This window comes from Oenanthe melanoleuca, chromosome Z (genome assembly GCF_029582105.1).
Source record: "Oenanthe melanoleuca isolate GR-GAL-2019-014 chromosome Z, OMel1.0, whole genome shotgun sequence".
Classification (NCBI taxonomy): domain Eukaryota; kingdom Metazoa; phylum Chordata; class Aves; order Passeriformes; family Muscicapidae; genus Oenanthe; species Oenanthe melanoleuca.
Window position 1 is genome coordinate 52,064,856 of NC_079362.1, and position 21,627 is coordinate 52,086,482.

Consider the following 21,627-nt stretch of genomic DNA (forward strand, 5'->3'; position numbering starts at 1 on the left):
AAAATTAATGTAAGAAATTTTCTTGATGAAAATGTTTTATTGCTTCTTTGAATAGATGAGACTCCTTGTCACATAGGAGGAAATCTGAATCTTGCTCCCACCTTTGAAGAGTATTAAGATTAGTTGGAGGTAGAAAATCAGATCTGTGTAAAAACAGTAAGGAAGGTTCAATCAATTATTATTTAAAGTGGGCAATGAAATTTTCTCTACCTTAATTTTGAATTTCTTATGCAAAGGTAAAATCCCACTAGGAGGAATCTTTAACACAGATAATATAATGAATGTCAGACAAAGTTTTTCTTTCACAACCTTTTTTTGGTGTTTTGTGTTGTTGGTTTTTTTTTGGTTTGTGTTTTTTGTTTTTGTGTTTTATGTTTGTTTGTTCATTTGTTTTCTTGTTAAATATAGGGATGTCATGTAGAATACTGTACCTCTGTCAGAAATGTTTTTATCCTATATATATTTTACGTAGTCCCACCATTTTTAAGATCTTAGTTAGGTACCTGAATGAGAACTTTGAGAGTCTATATAAATTTTCAGAGATTTGTGATTTGCCTTAATATATCATATGACATATGTAAGTGATCCAGATATTACACATAAAGTAAGACCAGTAGTACATAATTCTATTTTTGAACCAGATTTTTATGTCAGAAAAGTTCCCTGGAGAAGTTACCACAGTAAGTCATGGACACTTGTTTGTTTACATAGACATGCATTGCTTTTTCAATTTCAACGTGTGACAGTAACTGACAATGCATTTATCTACTTGTTTCTGAGATGTCATGTGGGCTGTTACTCAAAAACATTGCAAAATATTGTCTCTAGAATTGTAATAAGGAAGTAATTTCAGACAGTAGCGATAGATTTGTGCTTGTAAAAAGTAGTGGTGTGTGAAGGAATTTTTGTGCTATTATCCCTGGTAGGAACTCTGGCTATTTAGAAATACCACACATAATTTAAAGTTTTATGTTGTAAGGCTGGAATGTTATTGCAAGCAGTCAACCATTCCTTCCAGTCACTCTGATGAAGAGACTACGACCTTGCTCTTGCAGGTAACAGGAACTCATCCTGGGAAACTCTGATACTGCTGAGCAACCTTTGTACACTCTCCTATTCAGAAGCCCTTGCCAATAAAATAGTCTCTACGTGATTAACATATTGATTTAGACATAGATTTTTCAGTCTACTTGTTGCTCTCTATGTTTTTAAATGCTTATCTTTAGAACTGAATCCCATAAACTATATCAAGACCCTTATTAATCTCTTCTTAGTGTGTTTTTCTTCCATCTTCTGCTATGAAGTCACAGATGTAGATGTAAACATCTCTGGGAACAGCCATGTCATATCTTCCAAAGACACTCATGCACATAATATCCATCTATACCCATGTATCTTGATACTGAAATCTGAGGTGCTTCACTCAGTTCTCCTTATTGTCTCAGTTCTCCTTATCTTCTTTGGAGTGAGACAGGCTTATGCATGGAACAAAAAAAACATAAAATCGCATTTTTCAGGAGATGCTGAACATATGTTTAAAAGTCATGATCCAGAGGTGGCTGGCTGTGGTGGGAGTGTGCAGATCATGGGTGATGGAGATATCTGCCCTGCAGATCCGTGAGATTGTATCAGAGGAGTCCTGGACAGAGAAACTGAGTACCTTGACCAAGTGACTGAGACCTGAGAGAGGTCTCAGCGCACATTTACCTGACATAATCATGCTGGTTTGGGCTGTCATTGTTCAGAGGACTCAGCTGTATCTTTGCTTGCTGCTATGAGGAATTCAGGGAAGACTTTGTTGTCTTCTCCAGCTCCAGTCTCGATGATCTTGAAGTAGACAGCGGAAGTGGAGGTGTGTTGGACAGATCCTGTGTTCACTACCCTCCCCTCAGCTCCTCAGAGGCCATGGCTCCTATCAGAGATGGATTGGACTTACCCACCAGTCTGCAGCCCAAGGTATTTGATCCTGCCCTGGTTTGAATTGTTTTCCTTTTAAGTAAATCACAAAATATGCGAGAAACTTCTGAATCTGGAGAGAAAAGATGAGTTCTTTCCAGAGACCACTCACACTGAATTGTAAGGCTGGAACTCCCTGGGTGAGGCAGGGCTGGGCAGCAGCCACGGAAAGAAAACATCCATCAGAGATTTGCCTCAGCACACCATTTATCGGAAGTGTTTCAAAGGAAATAGTTCAGGTTCAGTGAATCAGCATTTTTCAACCAAAATATATTTAGTGAGAAGATATTTAACCAGCTCTAATTATGGGAAAGAGCAATGTTTTGTAAAGTATAAAACTGGCCTGCTACCTGTTTTAAAACAATTTCTAAATTGTTTTAAATAAAAACTCAGGGAAAAATTCAGTTGGGGTGTCCATTGATCCATGTAAATATCTTCATTATGGTTTTCTGTAGTATCCTGTCTGCATTAATTTTCATTAGACCGTGGTGCCATTTCTGAGATATTCAGACACATACATAGAGTTATCTTTTTTGCAGAGATTTTTTATGATTTTTTAGATGCACTTGTTGCCACTATAGAACTTTATCTGTTTTCACCAAATGATTACATGAAGCGAGAAAAGGAGTTCAGCACAAACATGAGTTCTGGTAGGGCTACTTTAAAAAAAAACTTAAAAATACTTTAAAAAAAAAAGATAAGCATTTTACAGGAGTTTTAAGAATAGGCTCCAGTGAAGTGTAAATGATGTTTCAAAAATTAGGGCATTGCCTTTCAAGTTTTACTGTTGAGATATTTGGTAGCTGGAAAATGTTTTCAAATACAATAATGATGAAAATCAAAAAACAACATAGAGAAAAGAGAAAGGGGTCAACTCCTTTCTTTGGAAACTCTGATAAAAACTCTGATATCAGTAATTACCAAGGCATTGCCAAAGTCTCCATGGAATGTTCTAGAAGTATTAAAGTACTAAGATTATTGCCTTCCTTGGTAAAAGAAGATTGCTTGGTCATCAGAAACAATTGCCAACAATACTGTGTGGATGTTGCTGTTACCAAATTGGAGAAGTATGTAGGCTTTCTTACAGTCTCTTAGTCTAACTTGCACCCACAACTTATTTCATGTAGTATATAAAAATTTATCATGGTGGAACTATGACAGACTTCCTAAGAATCCACATTAAGCTGTCAAAAAATCAACTTGAAGCCAAGAAAATTTATGCGAGTCGTCAGCTGTTCCTGATTTATTTTGTTTCTGTTCCTGATGCATTCCAAAGTGACACAAGGTTTCATTTGCTGCAATTTCTCCAAGGAATGCACGGTGTTTGGGATTCGGTCGCGCTCCTATTCCTGCTCCTCACCCAAAGGTTTGGTAGGAAGACCTCGCATTCCTCGGGACTTTTCAGTTTCAAAGGATTCAAATGGAGGTCAGTTCTCTGTATTATTTGCATTATTCAATACCTGCTTGCTTCAGGCCCAATGCTAATGACATTACTTTACAGAGCTCACCAGTGTGTGTGTTTGGTAGCCTTCAGGTAGCCCTACCTTCATCCCTCAATTTTGTCCCATCTACAGCCCCATCAGGCCTCCATCATGCCTGTGATACAGCCACTGATCTTGAGAGGGCAATAGCCACAAAAAAGAATGCAGACAAGAGCAGTAATCTTCTTTTTGGAAGATCCTACTCCTAGCCTCCTGCTAAGTGTTTAGCAGAGACCAGGTGGAAGCTCAGGATGACACACAAGAGGCATCAAAGTGGACCAATGGCTCCCACAGAGATCCTAGGGAATCTCTGAAACACAGGTGGGCTGTGGATCTCTACAGACTGGGAAGAAAAACCCTCCCACTTCATCAAGTGGAGTCAGATGTCTCTGCAAGAAGCTTGTAATACTTGAAAATCATGCAAAGTGAAATGCATACACTGCACTTTTCATATAGCTCACATCACTTAAAAAACACCTGCATTTCAAGAGACTTGACTTCTGTCTCTGTCCATTGCCATACTTCCAGCTTGTTTCTCACTCCAGTATGCCTTCAGTTTTTCACTAGCCCATAGCAAGAGACAGGACATGTGAGTCACAGGGAAGAAGATGGATTGGGCACCTGAGAGAAGTTGTGGATGTTGTAACATTGGAAGTGTTCAAAGCCAGATTGAAGGGGGCTTTGAGCAACCTTGTCTACTGGTGGTATCTCTGCCCGTGGCAGGGGGGTTGGAACTAGATAGAATAATGGAATTAAGGTTGGAAATGACTGTAAGGTCATTCTGCCAGCCTTTGATTGAATACCATCATGTAAACTAAACCACGACACTAAATACATCCGGCTGCTTCTCGAACAGTTCAGGTGACTCTACCGCCAACCTGGGGGGCACATTCCAATGCTTGACTACCCATTCAATGAGGAAATTCTTCCTGAAGTCCAACCTGAACCTCCCTTGGAGCAGTTTGAGGCTGTTTTCTCTTGTACTTGTTGACTTGGAGAAGAGGTTGACTCCCACATGGCTTCATACTCCTTTCAGTCCCCTCGAGCTTCCTTTTCTCCAGGCTGAACAGCCCCAGCTTCCTCAGCTGCTCCTCACAGGACTTGCTCTCTAGACCATTCCCCAGCTCTGTTGCCATTCTCTGGACATGTTCCAGCACTCCAGTGTCCTTGGAGTGAGGGGCCTAAAACTGAACACAGGATTTGAGGTGTGGCCTCAGCAGTGCCCAGACCAGGGGGACAATCCCTGCCCTGCTCCTGCTGGCCACACCATTGCTGATCCAGGCCAGGATGCCATTGGCCTTCTTGGCCACCTGGGCACTGCTGGTTCATGTTCAGCTGCTGTCAGCAGCACCCCCAGGTCCTTTTCCTGTGGCAGCTTTGCAGCCACTCTGTCCCAGCCTGTGGCACTGCCTGGGGTTGTTGTGACCCAAGGGCAGGACCCAGCACTGGCCTTGTTGAGCCTCACACCACTGGCCCTGGGCCATGATCCAGCCTGCCCAGATCCCTCTGCAGAGCCTTCCTGCCCTCCAGCACATCAGCAATCCCACACAGCTTGGTGACATCTGCAAACTGACTGAGGGTGAATTCGATGTCCTCATCCAGATCAGCGTTAAAGAAAAACACCACTGGCCTCAATGATGCCCCCTGAGGAACAGCATTGGTGACAGACTGAAAACTGGAGGTTTTTGTTCACTGCCACTCTCTGGGCCCTGCCATTCAGACAGTTTTTTACCCAGCAGAGTTCACCTGTCCAAGCAATGAACTGCCAGCTTCTTCAGGAGATTCTGGCTGGGCCTGATCTCCTGGCTGCCCTGTATGTGCCAGTCATTACACTCTAGATACCCTGTTCCATAACCTTCCCCAGCACTAAGGTCACCAAGGTCAGGCTGACAGGCCATTGTTCCCCAGATCCTCCTTCTGACCCTCCTTGTAGGTGGGCACCACACTTGCAAATCTCCAGTTATCTGGGATGCTCCTGGTTAAACTAGAACTGATAATAAGTGATGCAGAGTGGCTTGGAAAGCTCTTCTGCCAGCCCGCTCAGTAATCGAATGATCTTTGAGATCCTTTCCTGTCACAGAAATAAAAGACAGCAGAATAGTAAAGCTTAAAGTTAAAACCAGAATTCCTTTGATGCTACAGCTAGTTGTCCTGGTGTCACAACCCCTTAAGTTTCACACAGACTTGATTATCTGCCTGACTTGATCTGGGCTTGGGTGTGTTTCCTTTTCATTCTTTCTCCCCTTCTGGGACAGTGAGTGTTGGACCTTTACATATCTTGTGGAAAAGGCAGAAACCCATTCTTGTCTAGACTTTAGAAGCAGGGTGTTCTACACGTGCACCACAGAGGGAGTGTAGTTCTGGGAGGGAGCAGCATTGGTGGTGGTCTGCTGAGCTTTCTTGCTGGCATGTCCTTCCACCAGCAGCTCCTGCACTGTGCCTCTTTGCCAGCATTTTGCAAGGATGGGAACATTTAACACAGTGTTTAGCAGCTGGCTGTGGTGATTATTGTGTGAGGCAGGCACACCTGTGCTCGCTTTGAGCAGTTTATCTGGGTACAGGACTGGCCCAAGGGCTCGGTCCAAGAAGCTGGCTCAGATAGCTCATCCTGATCTCTGTGGACTGTAGTGGGATTATGTCTGGATCTGTGTGGGGGTCTGCACATGGAAAACCTGTCTCTTCACCTCTGCCTGGCTGCCAGCACTTTAGACATCTGGCTCAGGGTTTAGCTATGCAAGAAGGAGGTGAAACTACTCTTGCACGTTGCAACAAAATCTAAGCTAAAGCAGATTAATTCAGGATGACAACAGGATGGGGTTTTTTGCACAAAATATGAGAAAAAAAAAGAGGGAAAACACGATCCTTTTCTTGTGGAAACTTTAAAATACGCTCAGATTTAAAGCATACTATGTGCTTTTATTTGAGAGAGTATTACTTGGCTGTAAAGGATTTGTATCTGCTCTGTAGGCTCATGAACAGTGGTCCATTCCTCCTCTAGGCCATTACAGTGTCTCTAAGTCAGTGTCTCAGCTCCACGGTGCTGTTTTGCATGAGACTCTCTCCATCACCCATGGATACATGGCATTGGTTTCTTACAGAAGCATCCTGTGGCACAGGCTGTGCCTAACAACTAACAGAAATGCCCTTTTTGTTTTACTGCCTCTTTGGTAAATAGTCTAGCTCTTGCTAACCTGATGTCTACGCTTGTCTGAAGAGATGTTGATCCAGCAAAGGGTGTTTAAATCTTTATCTGTCTTCAAAGAAAGCATAGTCTGATGCTTTCACTTAGGCAGGCATTTATCTTTCTGAACCATACCTGTGGTAGCTTTACTTAAAATGTCTGCAAAAGAGAGTGGCTTCTCATTTGACAATGATAGTGTTCTCTATAGTTTTGGGCTTATTTTCTTCCAAAACAACCCAACTGAGTTATTTATATTTTATTTTGCTTTTTAGAGAGTTTGAGAGAGATGTCTCCTTGAGTCATCTGTTTATAGGATCACAGAATTGCAAGATGGAAGATACAAATTTGTAGCACATTAAACATTCTAGGAGGTACTTAGAGTAGTAGTATTCTTCTTTATGTAGAAGGATTTAATTTTTTTAATAGATAAAGCTGCATAAGATGTGTGACTGCAAATGTTAGAAGGATGTCATTAAAATATTTTACAGCAAATTATGCAAAAAACAAAATGAAGAGTGAGTCCTTCAGTTCTGTATTGTTAGGAAAAGCAAAATAATAATTTTTGCTATTCTTAAAAACAGGCTATTTGCAGAGAGTGGCATTCAGCGATACCCTTCTCAGTTCTGACAGATCCTGTCAACTAAAGCTTGGTAGGAAGTGGTCTTAACCTAGAAAAAGCTGTTTCTAATGCGAGTGTGTTTTTGCCTTTCTAATTTCCAAATGGGATTGCAACCCTAAATGGCAAGCCCATGGCGGGTGGAGGCGGCGTGTTTCCAAGCGGGGCGGTGGTGAACCCTGCAGTGTGAGTGCCCTGTGGGTGTTTGTGTGTTGCAGAGCCAGCGTGCAGCCTGCCCCAGCAGTCCCGGGAGCAAAGGTACGGGCACACACGGAGAGCCGGGAGCAGGTCTGTGCAAGAATGCCATCTAGGGAGCCGGTGGGGAGGAGACCTTCCACGTGGGCTCTGAGCAGCTGAGTGGAGCCCCATGGCTTCTGTGAACTTGTGCCCAAACCGTGTGCCGGGCTCTCACCGCACGCATCCTGCAGCTGGGATCTACTGTGGGATGGGCAAAGCAGGGATGGGCTCCTGTCTGCTGCTGGGCTTCTGGGGATGTCCAAACCACTGCAGTAAAAGCAGGGAGCTTTTGAGACCAACTGTAATCTAGGCAAGCTCGTTGCACATCGCACAAGCGCAGCCCTTGTTGGCAGGGTTACTTCCTTTTATATAGGGATAGCAATCTTCTTCATAATGCATTAAACCCACAACAAAGCATGCCATTGTAAATGTTAGGTGGAACAAGCACTGTCCACATTCTGCTATACGTTAGTTACGGGAGTGTTGCCACTGGAACGAGGAACATTTTTTCGCTGGTCTCTACTTTAGGATTCAGGAAGAGGAATGGAATAAATATGTTGTATCCTCAAAAAATGAGTCTGAAAAATATAAAGTGAGTCGGACCTTCAGCTTTCTGATGAACAGGATGACCAGCACACGGAATAAATGCAAGGTAATTTGGGATTTATGTCCATAGCATTATGTATGTTTATGTGACTGTAATTAAACGAATTATAGATGGAAGCTAAATTTTTATGTAAAGATTAATTGTTTATTACAAAACCAGAAAAGATCATTGGAAGACTATTTTCACTATTCTTTTTTTAAATTTAAAACTTGTTCAGGTTACCCTGAAATGGCCTTTGTATTAAAAACCAGCTTTCCTTTGATGTCATTAGAATTTCTGTTTGGTCATTTAGCCAATATTTAAATGTACAAATTACATTTAAGAAATATTTTCGTTGTTAAATAAAATTAAGAGATACAGGCCCGTTCTTGGAATTGCTCTCAAAAAGTAATTGAATGTGCAAACTTCTAAATTAGGATGTAATTAGTCGAATATTCCTCATTTGAAGTCAATGGGACTTCTTGCATAAGTAAACACTGGTTAGTGTTAAAGAGTTTGATATTTGGGGCCTGCACATTCAAGCAGGCCTACTATGGAAAGTAGATTACAATACTGTAGTTTAATTCTAAGACATTTTAATTTTAGATGAATGGCATCAATTAGCAGCTTGAAAGACAAGTTTGGCCTTCAGGCTCTTTCCAGGTGGCCTTTTGAAGGTTTTCCAGGCTCTCTAGTATGCCCTCCTGTGCCCCAGGACATCCCAATGTACATGGATGTGAAGGTGTTTGCCTGAGGTGGTGCCTTCAAGAGTGTCAGAACTGACCCTGAGCATGAATGTCTGTCTGCACCAGGTCGTGCAGCCTGTCTCTGTGTGTTCTCCTGAAGTATAACAGTCAGTAACCAAAAGCATAAGCTATATCAATAGCTTTGCCAGCAAGGGTACTGAAAAACTAGGCAGAATTCATAAAATTTTTGACCACTCATTCAAAACAGTTTGTTTCTAATGTCTTCTAATATCTAAAGACAGCTTGTCTAAACTTGCATAACTTTATCTGCAGAGGAATGAGCTGTGTGTGTGTGAGGATGTAGGCTTTGATAGCAGGGCATGGAATGAATAAACAACACTTGTTAAATTTTGTTTCCTGTCCCTCCTCTTTTTGTGGATTTCTAAGTGTATTTCTGCCAGTCTTCCTTGACAATGCTTCCAGGCCTAGGTGCCAGTAAAAAGAATGCCTATATGATTTTAGGGTTTCAGCAATATTGGGTGTAAGATTTCAGTGTGCTGTTGCAAGTCTTCCAGGACATGGATTAAATATTTTAGAATACTTTGGTTTTATAAAGGAATACTCTATTGTTTTTAAGATTGAATAACTTTACCTTATTTATTTATTTGTTTGTTTGTTTGTTTTCCTGCCTCTGTTTTTGGGGATGAAGACAAAAAATAAAGATACCAAAGATAAGGAGAAACCAACCAGGCACAATTTTACAAATGGGACTTTCCCAGGAGTTATCCCATGTATGGTCTGTGAAAAGGCCCTTCTAGGAAAGGAGTCACTGCAGTGTTCCTGTAAGTAGCTGCTGGCTTTTACATGTGAATTTACAGTGCTCTGAACACTGTTCTGACATCCTGGTTCAGTGTGTTTGAAACTTTGTCCACATTGGATGTACCTACTTAATGTAATGAGCTGAGGTTGACACGGGAGAGGGAGGCAGGACAGCAGGTAACAGATTCAGGAAGGACCTCATCCATCTCCTAGCCCCAGCACATTAGGCAGAAACTTCCTTCTAGCCTGGATCTGTACATCAAAGTATCCTGAGGATTACTTCAGTAAGTGAACCCGAAAAAGGGAAAACTGAAGCCCCTCAGAGAGCATTTTCTGCAGACTGGGGACCCTGTTTGGTGCCAGGCTTTGAAACATACCTTCTCTTTCAGATTGCAGTGTGATTGTGCATAAAAGCTGCAAGGAGTGTGCTCCTGTGTGCACCAAGGTAACCTCCTACACTGATCTTACTAGAGCATACTTGCTTCCCAAGAGGCTGGAAATACATGATGAAGGAAAAAAGAAAATATACACAGACTGGCCAGACCCAGACTCTGTGTGTGAAGGGCTGCAAGGGTGTCAGAATGGCTAATGTGAGCAACAGAGCAAACACTGTGCTTGAATAACAATTTTCAGTAGAGGGTCGAAATGAGTTTCAAGAAGTATTTGTATTTTTGAAGGGTTGCAAGCTCAGACTGTGAAATGGTGTGCCTGGAGGGTTACAGAACAGATTGATTCTCAAAACCCCAGAGGGAAAGACCCTTGTGTACTGGTGGGAGCGGGGGGGATTCCCTATGTTTGGAATAATGGAAAGCAGAGATGGAACGGGCTCTGGCAGGTCACCTCCTCACCCTTGGGAAGGCTCACTTCTAGGTAACATTTTGGGCAGATATTTCTTTCACCCATTCTGGAAAATCTCTGGAGGAGGAGACTCCACAGCTGCCTGCCTAGGCAATTGCTCCCAGTGTTCAGCTGCATCTGAGGAGGGCAAAATCATCACTAAAGCTGATGGATACTACCTTAACTGTTAACAAAGAATGCATGCATGGTGAGGTTATGATAACAAAGAATAATCTTGAAAAGCAGAAATAAAATGAGACTTGAAGAGAAATGTGCCACAATGATGCAGGTAATTTTTCACATTAGTGGAGCATGTCATTCTGATATAGCTGGGTTTTGCATCATGGTGGCTTCCAAGGAGGGCATGATTCCATAGTGATTCTTTAGCATAAACAAGCCTTAAACTGTACATAAATCAAGTGGATATAATTTTGTTTATAATTTTCATGTCATGGTCTTGCACTAATTTCTGGGAAACTTGAGGCATTAAGACTGCTGAACTGACAGCTTTGGTTCCTGGGGAGACAAGAGCCCCCAGCTCATCTCAGCAAGAATGCAGTGCAGGAAATGTCCACTGACCCACCTGAAGTGAAGTATATGCACAAGCACAGTAGGCTTTTGCTACAAATTTTGCAAAAGTTGACTTCAGAAGAGGAAGCGGTTCTGCCTTTGGTAGCCATCCTTCTACCACAAATGTTTGATCTTATTTGACTATAAAGCCCTGAATGTGCACTTTTCTTGCAGCCTTTGCAGGCAATACTTATGTAGAGAAAGTAGAATGTTGTAATTCAGTCTGCATAGAATAAATAATTTTGTATTGTAGCACCAATAGTATTCTACTTTGAATATTATTATCTACCAATAACTAATAAAATTAGTTATTGGAAGAAATTAGTAGGATAAAGTAGAACCACTTTCTTCTAGCCCTTTGTGTGACAGTATATGTGAATGAGTTACTGACTTGACTGTTAAGTATATTATGGGGTATGTTATTTTAAAAAAATTTTTTTTTTTTTTTTTTTTTTTTTTTTCAGAAATCCCAGGAGAGATACCATAACAAAAACAAGCTCCAAGTTGGTGTAACAAGTAAGTTAGGTATAAACCTAGCATTTCTAAGGTAGGCCTTGATTAAAAATCATGGCACTGACAGCATGAACTTTGCCATGTAATTTGTCTGTTTTTAATTTTTGTTTCAGTGTCTGTATGAAAGGTAGTGTGTCTCTAATATGAATGGAATTTTTTTGAGAAATCACTGTTGAAGTTACTCATCCTCTACTAAAATAAGTGTGAATTTACAATATTTTCAGTGAAAATAAAATAAAAACTAGTCAGTTCTTTTATCTTTTATTTATCTTATGCACAAGTATTTGCACACCTATGAGCGTGTATGATTTGAGATTATTTTCTTATCAAATGATAGCCACTCTGGGGCTATTCTGCATTGCCTACAGGCTAATTTTTATATTCTGTGAGGGAGCATTGTGGTCATGTACCTTGGCAAGTGAATATTCCTGATGCCTGGTGTAGACCAATACGAGCACCAGATAGCATTTCTCAGTATAAGTGTGCTGTTGATGACATACTCTGTCAAACAATGGCAGACTCACTGTTTGTCAAAATGTTGTGTTATGCTTTGCCTCACAGATTCCCTGCCTGGAGACATTTCACAGATGGTGCTATCCTCAGTGCATCCTTCTTTCTCAGTGCCCATTAGACTGTCTCCTGGAAAGAGGGAAGCCTCACAACAGTCCTACCTCTTGTCCAAAAGTGTCCCCAGTGCCAGTTTGGAAAGGTAGAGGGGCAGTTGCCAATGGATTATCCTAAATACATCCTTCAGCATTTCTAGGAAAATTTAAACCATGGACTAAATGTGATTCTTTTTTGTTTGTTTCTGCTGTAGAAGAGCTACACAATTTTCTGAACAAGACTCTGAGGCTAGCTCCTGGAGGTCTAAGTCACAGTCTGAAGAGATGTTACAAGCATTAGGGTCCTTTTCTTCAATGGATACTTCTATGATGGAAGGTGAGAATATTGCACAGATGTTGCATCTTCTGGCTGGTACTGGAAAGTGAAAACCAGAAAAACTCCTTTGCTAATTTAGGAAGATACTTCGTTTTCTCAAAGAAGAGCACTTGTTTTTGATAATTACAATTGCATCCCTAATTAAAATGATGAAATCAAACACCTTAGTCTTGAAAGAGTACTTTTCCTTTCTTCCTTGTAACTAATTATTTTATAACTTTTAGAATTTTTAGAATGTTACAATTTTAAAGCAACAGGGATAAATGTACTTGGCATCCTTGCAGAAGCAGAGCACAGTAATACACTTTTGCACTCATCCAGTCGACTCTGTTGACAGTGTCTATTGCAAGCTGTAAATCTGCAACACTTGTATTTCCTCAGTAACCCAAATTCTTAATTCTTACTGGTGAGCTATGCTCTTACAATAGCAACATAGATTTATGAAGCAAATAGAAATAGATTTTTTTTGTAGCTAGATGTGAGACTGAATTTGAAAGCTGAAGGGCTTTCACTCAGGTAGGATAGTGCACATACAACTCACTAGATCTGCTATTGGAAATGTTGAATTTTATTTTTAAATTTTAAAAGGCTTCTTCAAGCAAAGAGTTATAAAAAGAATTTAAAATGAGGAAAGAAGAGTGTTTCGATTTTTTTTTCCTATTCTTCTCCCCTTCTGTCACAAAAGCAATTCAGCTCTTTGGTAATAATATTGACATCTGGAGAACTTTGCTGTAGTAAAGACAGTGCAAGCCTTTACAGGAGTCTTACCTATAGTTCATCTCTGTGATGTGTTGCCCTTACTATATGATTAGATCTGCATGTGCCAAGGGACTTCCTTTCCTCTTTATATGTGTGGTGTTAAAGAAATATAAATTTTGTCATAGATGATGTGGATTTGTCTCAGTGGACTGATCTCTGCACAGATGCAGAAGAGTTTGAGGCAGAGTCCTGGAGTCTTGTTGTGGACCCCATGTTCTGTGGCAAGCAAGAAAAGGATGTTGTCAAGCGGCAGGATGTCATTTTTGGTCAGTATTTCAAAGCTGTGTGTAGGTTTAAAAGCAATCTGGTGTAGCAAATGGAGGGGGAACCTACATGGTTTGTGTCCAGAAGAATGAATGCTTCAACATAAAACAATAAGAAGGTTCAAAGAACATTTTTATCACAAATTTTAATGTTTCCTAGAACTAAGGAAATGGATAGTAGTGGCTACCAGAGACATGCCTAGCCTGTTCACAGAATGGCTGAAATTGGAAGGGGCCTCACCTGATCCCCAGCTCAGGCAATTACAACCACAACTTTTTCAATGGGATACAGAGAGAATTATGTCAGAACCAATTAGATTAAGTCTTCCTACTGACATAATTTATTAGGTTTGAGGCTGACAGAAAAAAGGATTATGACTGTGTATTTGATAGACTAAGGTCTATTTTAGGTGTGCAAAATATTCAGGTGATTACTACACTATGCCCTTCTTTTTTATCACAGAGCTGATGCAAACAGAAGTACATCACATCCATACCCTGTTCATTATGTCTGAAATATTCAGGAGAGGGATGAAGGAAGAACTGCAGCTTGACCACAGCATGGTGGACAGAATATTCCCCTGCTTAGATGAGCTACTGGAGATGCACAGGCAATTCTTCTGCAGAATGAAGGAGAGACGGCAGGAATCATGTGAGGCAGGGAGCGAGCGCAATTTTGTCATCAGCAGAATTGGAGACATCCTTGTGCAGCAGGTAGAAGCATCAGTTCTGTTAGTCCTTTAAGTGCTCAGGGTTCCAAATTGAAACAATTTTTTTACTCCTTCTGTGGAGTACTTCTCCACAGAAGTACACTTCTGTGGAGTACACTTCTGTGGGCAAGAAGAGAGTTATGGTTGCCTCAAAAAAGATTCAAAACCTGTCCCCCCCTGATTATTTCAGGATGAAATAGCAATGCAAAAAAACATCATTATTGTCAGGTAAATGTGATGAACTTGGGGTTGGCTTCTCCCTATGTGCTATGAATGACAAGGGAAGTGATGAAATTTGTCATGTTTGCAGTAGAAGGATGCTGTCATACTATGTACTGCAAAAAATGGGAGCAATGGATTCTCTTTTTTTATCAGCTGAGCAGAGGTGTGAAGAACTAATGATGGAAAAGAAACTATCCACGAATTTCTTATAGTGATCTGGCCAGTATACTGCTCACTGGGGAAGGGGTGGTTGCAAAGTGTTTCCTGTGGCCAAAGAATAGCTAACTGATGGCTTGGCTTTCACACCTCAGTCTTTTGTGAAAGGGAGATGTAGCTTTTCATCTTTGGTCAGTCTGTTTTCACTCCACTGAAATAAAGAGCTGAGCTGTTACCTTGTCTAGAAGCAATGTGAAGATAAGAGAGAAGTAAATGAACCTCAGAGGATTATGTTTGAAAAGAAGTGAAGGAAATGTTGTTATAATTCTCTAGCTGTTACTAGAAAGACTATAGTGGAGGTTGTTTGTTCTCTCCAGCCTGCATTCCTCTTCTTGCTCCTTAAAACAGCTAGCCTTCTTTCATTCTATAGTGACAGGTCTTGTTAGTGAAATTCAGAGGTCTTGATAAACCAGTAATGTAGAAGTTTCCTATCCATACAAAATTCACAAGTTAAAGGTATACACTTTCCTGCCAGATAAAATTTTGAGCACAATTCACTTATTAATTTCTTCAGTTTTCAGAGGAAAATGCAATTAAAATGGAGAAAATATATGGAGAGTTTTGTAGCCATCAGAAAGAAGCTGTTAATCTCTTCAAAGAGCTACAACAAAACAAGAAGTTCCAGAATTTTATTAAAGTAAGTTAATACGGAATCATGGGCACTTTTGACAAAACGCTCAGGAAAAACGTACATAGCTATTACTTAGATTTAGGGTTGGAATTATATTCAGAAACTCACTTTTAATGGCTAATAAAAATGGCAAAAGCTTTTCCTCCTTAACGAGTGAGCTGATAAATCACAGTTTTCTTTCAAATTTTAGAATGCTTTGGCATCTAGTGTGTATTACATACATGTTCCTGTTACAGTACGCCTCATCCCTCAGCACAGCAACTGTTCCTTGGGGATGGTTCAGATTACCCAGCATGTGTTTTAACTTTTTCTAGTACTTTTAGATCATATTACTTATTAGTCAATTGGTGATTTAATATGCATTTACTGGTTAAGGTATATATTTGTATCTGTGCAGCTGAGAAATAGCAACCTGTTGGCACGACGCCGAGGAATCCCTGAATGCATTCTGCTCGTCACCCAGCGAATCACCAAATACCCTGTTCTGGTTGAAAGGATATTGCAATACTCAAAAGGTGAATAAAAGCTAAAGAGTTGCTTCATGTCTGAAATCCTAGCACATTTCTAATGTAAGGAATTTGCACAGCTACAATATCACAAAAGATTATATTCCGCTGTGTTGAGCAGAGCAGAAATCAACTGTTCTGTGGAGATACAGCCAGAGCAACATAAATACCTACAGTTTAGGCAAATGTCACCTAAACAGGGGTGTCTGGTAGTGTCCAGCCAGGTAGGCCACAGAAAGTCCAGAAAAGCACACTTGTTTTAAGAAAAGACCTTGACTAAAGTATGTGAACTAGCTCAGATACACATCTGCACCTTTGAAGTTAATTCTAGAGGAGTCTTTTCTAAGTAGGGCTAGGCAAATGTTTTGTAAATTACTCTCTGTTTTTTCAGGCAAAGCTTGAATGCCCTCTGGAACTTAGTAGAACATTTTACAATTACTATTAACTTACAGACACTGCCCTCCAAATGGGCAGAAAATGAGCATTGTCGAAAGTTGCATATACAATGCAAATCCTTTGTACCTGCCATCCTGTTTAAAGGGCTCTTTTGCTTAGCCAGAAAAATAAAATACTATATGATATGCTTAGCTGCTATTTTTTTTAAGTGCTTGCACCTCATAAATATGTCAGAAACTATTCAATATGCTGTTTTGGCTAATGAATAAATCTCAGGTACAGGTCATCTTTTAATAGGTGGGTCAAACAAAGGTATATACCTCTAATAATTCTGGTAATATGGTTGCCAGGTTCAACTTATATTAACAAATTCATCAATTTAAGCTTTGCATCATGCTGATTGTTTCCAGAAAGGTTTTACATCTTCTCTTAAACATGCTGACTAATGTCATGTTGTTTATTTTTTGTTTCATACAGAAGGAACAGAAGAACATAAAGACCTGTGCAAAGCCCTTCGTTTAATTAAGGATGTGATAGCAGCAGTAGATTTGAAAGTGAATGAGTATGAGAAAAAACAAAAGCTCTTGGAAATTCTGTGTAGAACTGAAAACAAAACATATACAAAGCTGAAAAATGGCCACGTTTTTAGGAAGCAAGACTTGATGAGGAAAGAGAGGATACTTCTTCATGAAGGTTTAGTGTACTGGAAGACAGCAACTGGTCGGTTCAAAGGTATCTCATCTGGGCAGTAGAGTCCTTTAACTCTTGGTTTGCAAATAACATTCAAAGAGTGGTTAAAGAATGAAAACATTTTCTTGTGCTATACTGCAAATAAGAATGTCTGAGGTAACGGCATTACAAATGTCCCACTAATTTCTGGATGGTCAGTTCCAGAAGTTGCCATGGTTTAAGAGTAATTTGTGTGAGAACACAAGTTCACATGCAGTGCCATCTGCATTTCTCCTTCCAGTCCCCTCCTTCTTGTTTTTCAATTTCATTCCATAATATAGTGTTTTGGCTAGTATATTTTTATTGTTCACAGTATTTGCCATTGAAAATAGCTCATTAACAATTTGGTGGTAATGAGACATCCGTAGTAGAAAAGAAATTCTGAAGCCACATTTGGCTAGAGCACAAATTTTACATGCCACCTAAGATTTTGATTTTTGGTGTTAAGCATGTATTAGGGTTTTTTTTTTTTTTTTTTTTTTTTTTAATTTGAGCCTACTAGTATTTGCTGTGCAACTTTATAAATCTGTCTATCGGTGATTATTCTAGAAATGCTTTTACCAGTGTAATACTGTGCTGTGAGTACACATTACAGTACAGACAATGCAAGGTTATGTGAGATAGTTTTTGACATGTGAGTGGCTTAAGGAAGTTGTACTGCCATTGGTGCAAGGATTTCTTCTTTCCCTGGGCTTGTGCTCCAGCATGGTGCACTCTCCGGGAGATACAAAGCAGGTATGTGCAAGTGCTTCATGCAGACTGTAGGCTAATTCAGATATTTCTGTTTAGCTTACAGTAGGATTCTATGAGATATTTCTTCATCAGGCTTATCCCTTTATAAAGTAAAAATTTAAAACTGATTGCACTGATTTTAATGAAAAGCCATTATTTTCCTTTTCTCATTTTAAGACACCTTAGCTCTGCTTCTAACTGATGTACTACTGTTCTTACAAGAAAAGGATCAAAAATACATCTTTGCAGCTGTTGTGAGTATATTATCAAATATTTGAACACACTCACTGCACTTTTATTTGTATATTTCTCAAAAATTAGCTCCTTATTTACCTCATTCCCACATAACTTTTTTTTTTTTCTGAAATCCTGGTATTGTGTTCAGAACTGTAATATGTCAGTATATAGAAAATAAAGTTTGTTTCCAAAAGTAAATAATTTTTAAGGAAGGAGGACGAAAATAACAGAATTGTATCTTTAATGTTGTACCTTACATGACTGTGAAGGTGGGAAGTAGAGTAGGCTCTTTCAGTTGTCTAATATAAATTTAAATTTCTTGTTCCATAAAACAAAGAGAAGAACTGAAATCATTACTGAAAATATAGTAGTCAACACACATAAAAGATGGGAAAGGGCATGGTCCCCAAACTATACATATACAAGCATTATATGAATATCGTGCTGCAGTATCATTGAGCCTCTGAGATTTTCTTTTTAGCACACATCTAGTGCTTAATTTGTTTGTTAACACTGTAACATACTTTAAAGAATAGTTTAAAAGGATGTCTGATTACTCAAAACTTTCAGTAGTCTGACTATATCAGGACTAGAGTTAGTCAAATGAATTGAAAAATCATGTTCTTCCAAGAGTGTGATGTTTTATAAGAAATTATTTGTTATGTATCTGCTTTGGCTGTTTCCTCCAGGATCAGAAGCCTTCAGTTATCTCCCTTCAGAAGCTCATAGTAAGAGAAGTAGCCAATGAAGAAAGGGGGATGTTTCTGATCAGTGCCTCATCTGCAGGGCCTGAGATGTATGAGGTTCATACCAGCTCCAAAGAAGAACGCAACAACTGGATGAGGCATATTCAAGAGGCAGTGGAAAGGTAGGGAAAAAGGGGGTTGGTTTTCATGCTGGTAGTCCAAAGCAGATGGGAGGCTGATTGGATATTCGTGTTCTTTGTTCTGCATTGCACTGGGTCCATCTTGAGTCTGGGTTGAACTTAAGGTGCCAAAACCTCTTCATCACTCTTGCCACATTTCTCATATTCCTCCTGCTTTCCCACTGGATTAGCAGACCCTTTCTGTTCCTCATGAGACATTCTTTCCAGCCATTGTACCAGCCTTCCCTCACCTTTGCCTTTGGCACTGGCTGCCACCAGAGTCCCCTGGTGTCCATGCAACCGTTTTGAGGAAATCACAAATCATGCCTGTCATCTTGGCATCAGCTCATTAAGAATGGTAGGGAAAACATTGCTTCTGATGGGCCCAAGTTTATGCTTGGGACAGCAGACCTGTGTGTGTGTTCCAGCCATTCTCTTGCTGCACAGTGCAAGGAGTGCACTGTGAGTAAAAAGGAATCCTTCAGTCTGCTTGATGTCCACTCACTGCTTCTTAAAGAGGCAGACAAGTGGCATGCTTCTGGATTGCTGCAAAAGGTGCAGGTGTTGTGTTCTGTTTATTGTGAACATAACATTGTTTTGAGGATGAATAATGATGTTGACATTTTGCTTTATCCACCTTTATCTTTTATCTTTGAAGATGTCCAGAGGAAGAAGAAGTAAAAATGAATGAATCTGATGAGGACAGACGTATTACTGAGGCCAAGGCATACAGAATTCAGAAATATCAAGGTGTGGTGCCTTTCCTGTCACTCTGAGAGCTCTGGCATCCTCAGAATTCAGGATGAATTAGTCATGCACTCATACTAGCTGGTGCATTCCAAGTGGCTCAAGAGGCAGAGTCACAGCAGACACAGATAGGGCCGTCTGATGGTACAATGTGAGTGTACTGAAAGAGAAATATATATTTTTCCAAACACTTTAATGTTTTTGCTACATTACTATAACTAAAAAAGCAAAACAAAAATGCATGTTTTCAAAACAAATACTGAATTTCACAGATTAGCAACAGGACCAAGTAGTTCCAAGTTTGTGAAAATACCTTGAATCTTCAAAGTTGTGTGGCTTTGTGCTTATTTATGACACTTTGTTCTTTGCTGCTATTATTTTTGTCTGCAAATATAGCTAATAAGGATAAATTCTACTTCCTTGGTGTCCCTACACCTAACTCCCACATCTTTATTCTGCTGTGAGGAGAGAAATTGCAGCAATGATTGCCCTATTGAGAGCTACAGGGAAGGGCATCCTCTGCTGAAAGTAGGTATTCTTTGATGTTGAGGTCCTGGAGGTAGAACTGATATGTCATTGTGAGTGCATCAGGAATAATGAGGGCCAGAGAGGGCAACCAATGTCACCTCATCAGGGTAGGGCTTTGGCCTAGACTCTGCCAGGGTGTGTGTTTTAGCTTTCATTTGGACAAACCATGGGATGAACTTCAATGAATTTGGGTCCTGGCCACTTAAAAGAAGCTTAACTTGAATTAGCACTTTCTACAGAGCATAAAGAGGTGAATGGGGAATATGCTTTCCCTGCATTGAAAAATGATGCTACAGTTTTCAATTTCACACTGTTCAATTTTGGTTGACAGAATCACTGAATAACCATGACCAGCAAATCTGCAATTATTTAGAAGAAAAGTTGCGCATCTATGCAGAACTGGGGGATCTGTGTGGGTTTGACGATGTCCATGTGGAACCTCACCTACTTATCAAACCTGATTCTGGAGAAACTCCACAAGCTGCTTCACTGCTGGCAGCAGCACTCAGAGAGGGTGAGTTTACATGGGAAGGGTGGGTTGGTGGCTCTTCCTGTGGGCAGATATTTTAAGGTAACAAAGTGTAGCCATGTGGCCTAGTGTTGCAATTCTGCCAAGTCTCAGGAAGTGGCAGTGTCAAAAATTGCCAAACCGAATAGAAGAAAAATCTGTCATGTTTATTTTTGTCAGATGCAGGAGAGGGTACCTGCCAGACTGTAAAATAATGGATATGTTTAGGGCACAGCATCAAATACAAGCAGGGGCATGGTGTTAGGTTGCTAGCTGTCCCTACAGTACAGCCCTGTGAAGCACAGCAGGGGTTGCAGTATGGTATTGCACCTAGTCCCAGACTTTCACTTACCTTGGCTGATTTTGATGTCAGATCAGAAGCCTGTATGACCACATACAGAACAAATAAAATTTCTGCTGAGAAACACCTGCCAGAATTGTTGTAGGAGCCCTGTTTTTTCTGCCTGCTATCTAACAGGGAGTTGGTGGGTGGCTGCACCATCTACAGTGCTGTCCTACAAAGGAAGGAAGGGAATGGTATTTGTAGAGACCTTGCCCAGTTGGAACTTCAACTAAACTTCTCCTAAACGCAGTAGAAAAGAGCCCTGGTAAAAATCAGAGTCCTGATTTTAGCATCACCTAAATTGAGAACTGAGTGCTACTAACAGCATTTCAGCCTACAAATGCTGTGTGTGTCCTGGTTTAGGACAAATTTGGGAAGAAACTCCAAAAGGGGTCCCTCTAGAAAGCAGATTCAGGCCCCTCCCCCTACTGGTTTGGGAAAAGCTTTCCATGGAGAAAAGTGGAAAAAAACCTGTTTATTTAACAAGCAAAGTGTTCACAAGCATTAAAAAATGAGTGATATTAAACACTAATTTTTAAGCAGTGAAACCTCTTGCTGTTCTGAAGAGATGGCAAATTCAGAAAATCCTTATTGTGGGGTGTAGCTTGGCTCACTCAGTGTCTTATCAGTCCTTCCTTTGCTGGAAAATGCCACATCCCAAGGCCAGTGGCACACAGGTGTGAGGTCCCGGTGTTTTTACATGTTTTCAGTCCAGAGCAGGTTTAAAGCTCCAAGAAAAAGAACAACTACAGTCTGGGGAACTTCTCTGCCTCAGCTAGCTAAAACACTAACTAAAAATCAAATGAGCTCTCTC

The 21,627-nt window shown here is 40.3% G+C and overlaps 1 protein-coding gene across 1 annotated transcript in view; it reads left to right on the forward strand.

Moving 5' to 3' along the window:
* Window positions 1-21,627, forward strand: part of ARHGEF28 (Rho guanine nucleotide exchange factor 28) — a 112,357-nt gene that overhangs the window by 61,379 nt on the left and 29,351 nt on the right. The window contains 18 exon segments of the mRNA XM_056514230.1: window positions 1,812-1,956; window positions 3,268-3,382; window positions 7,453-7,492; window positions 8,000-8,123; window positions 9,453-9,585; window positions 9,952-10,007; window positions 11,434-11,485; window positions 12,044-12,191; window positions 12,300-12,421; window positions 13,306-13,446; window positions 13,907-14,157; window positions 15,106-15,228; window positions 15,620-15,737; window positions 16,602-16,856; window positions 17,763-17,839; window positions 18,512-18,690; window positions 19,346-19,437; window positions 20,294-20,476. Of these exon segments, the coding sequence (XP_056370205.1) occupies window positions 1,812-1,956; window positions 3,268-3,382; window positions 7,453-7,492; window positions 8,000-8,123; window positions 9,453-9,585; window positions 9,952-10,007; window positions 11,434-11,485; window positions 12,044-12,191; window positions 12,300-12,421; window positions 13,306-13,446; window positions 13,907-14,157; window positions 15,106-15,228; window positions 15,620-15,737; window positions 16,602-16,856; window positions 17,763-17,839; window positions 18,512-18,690; window positions 19,346-19,437; window positions 20,294-20,476 (2,354 nt within the window).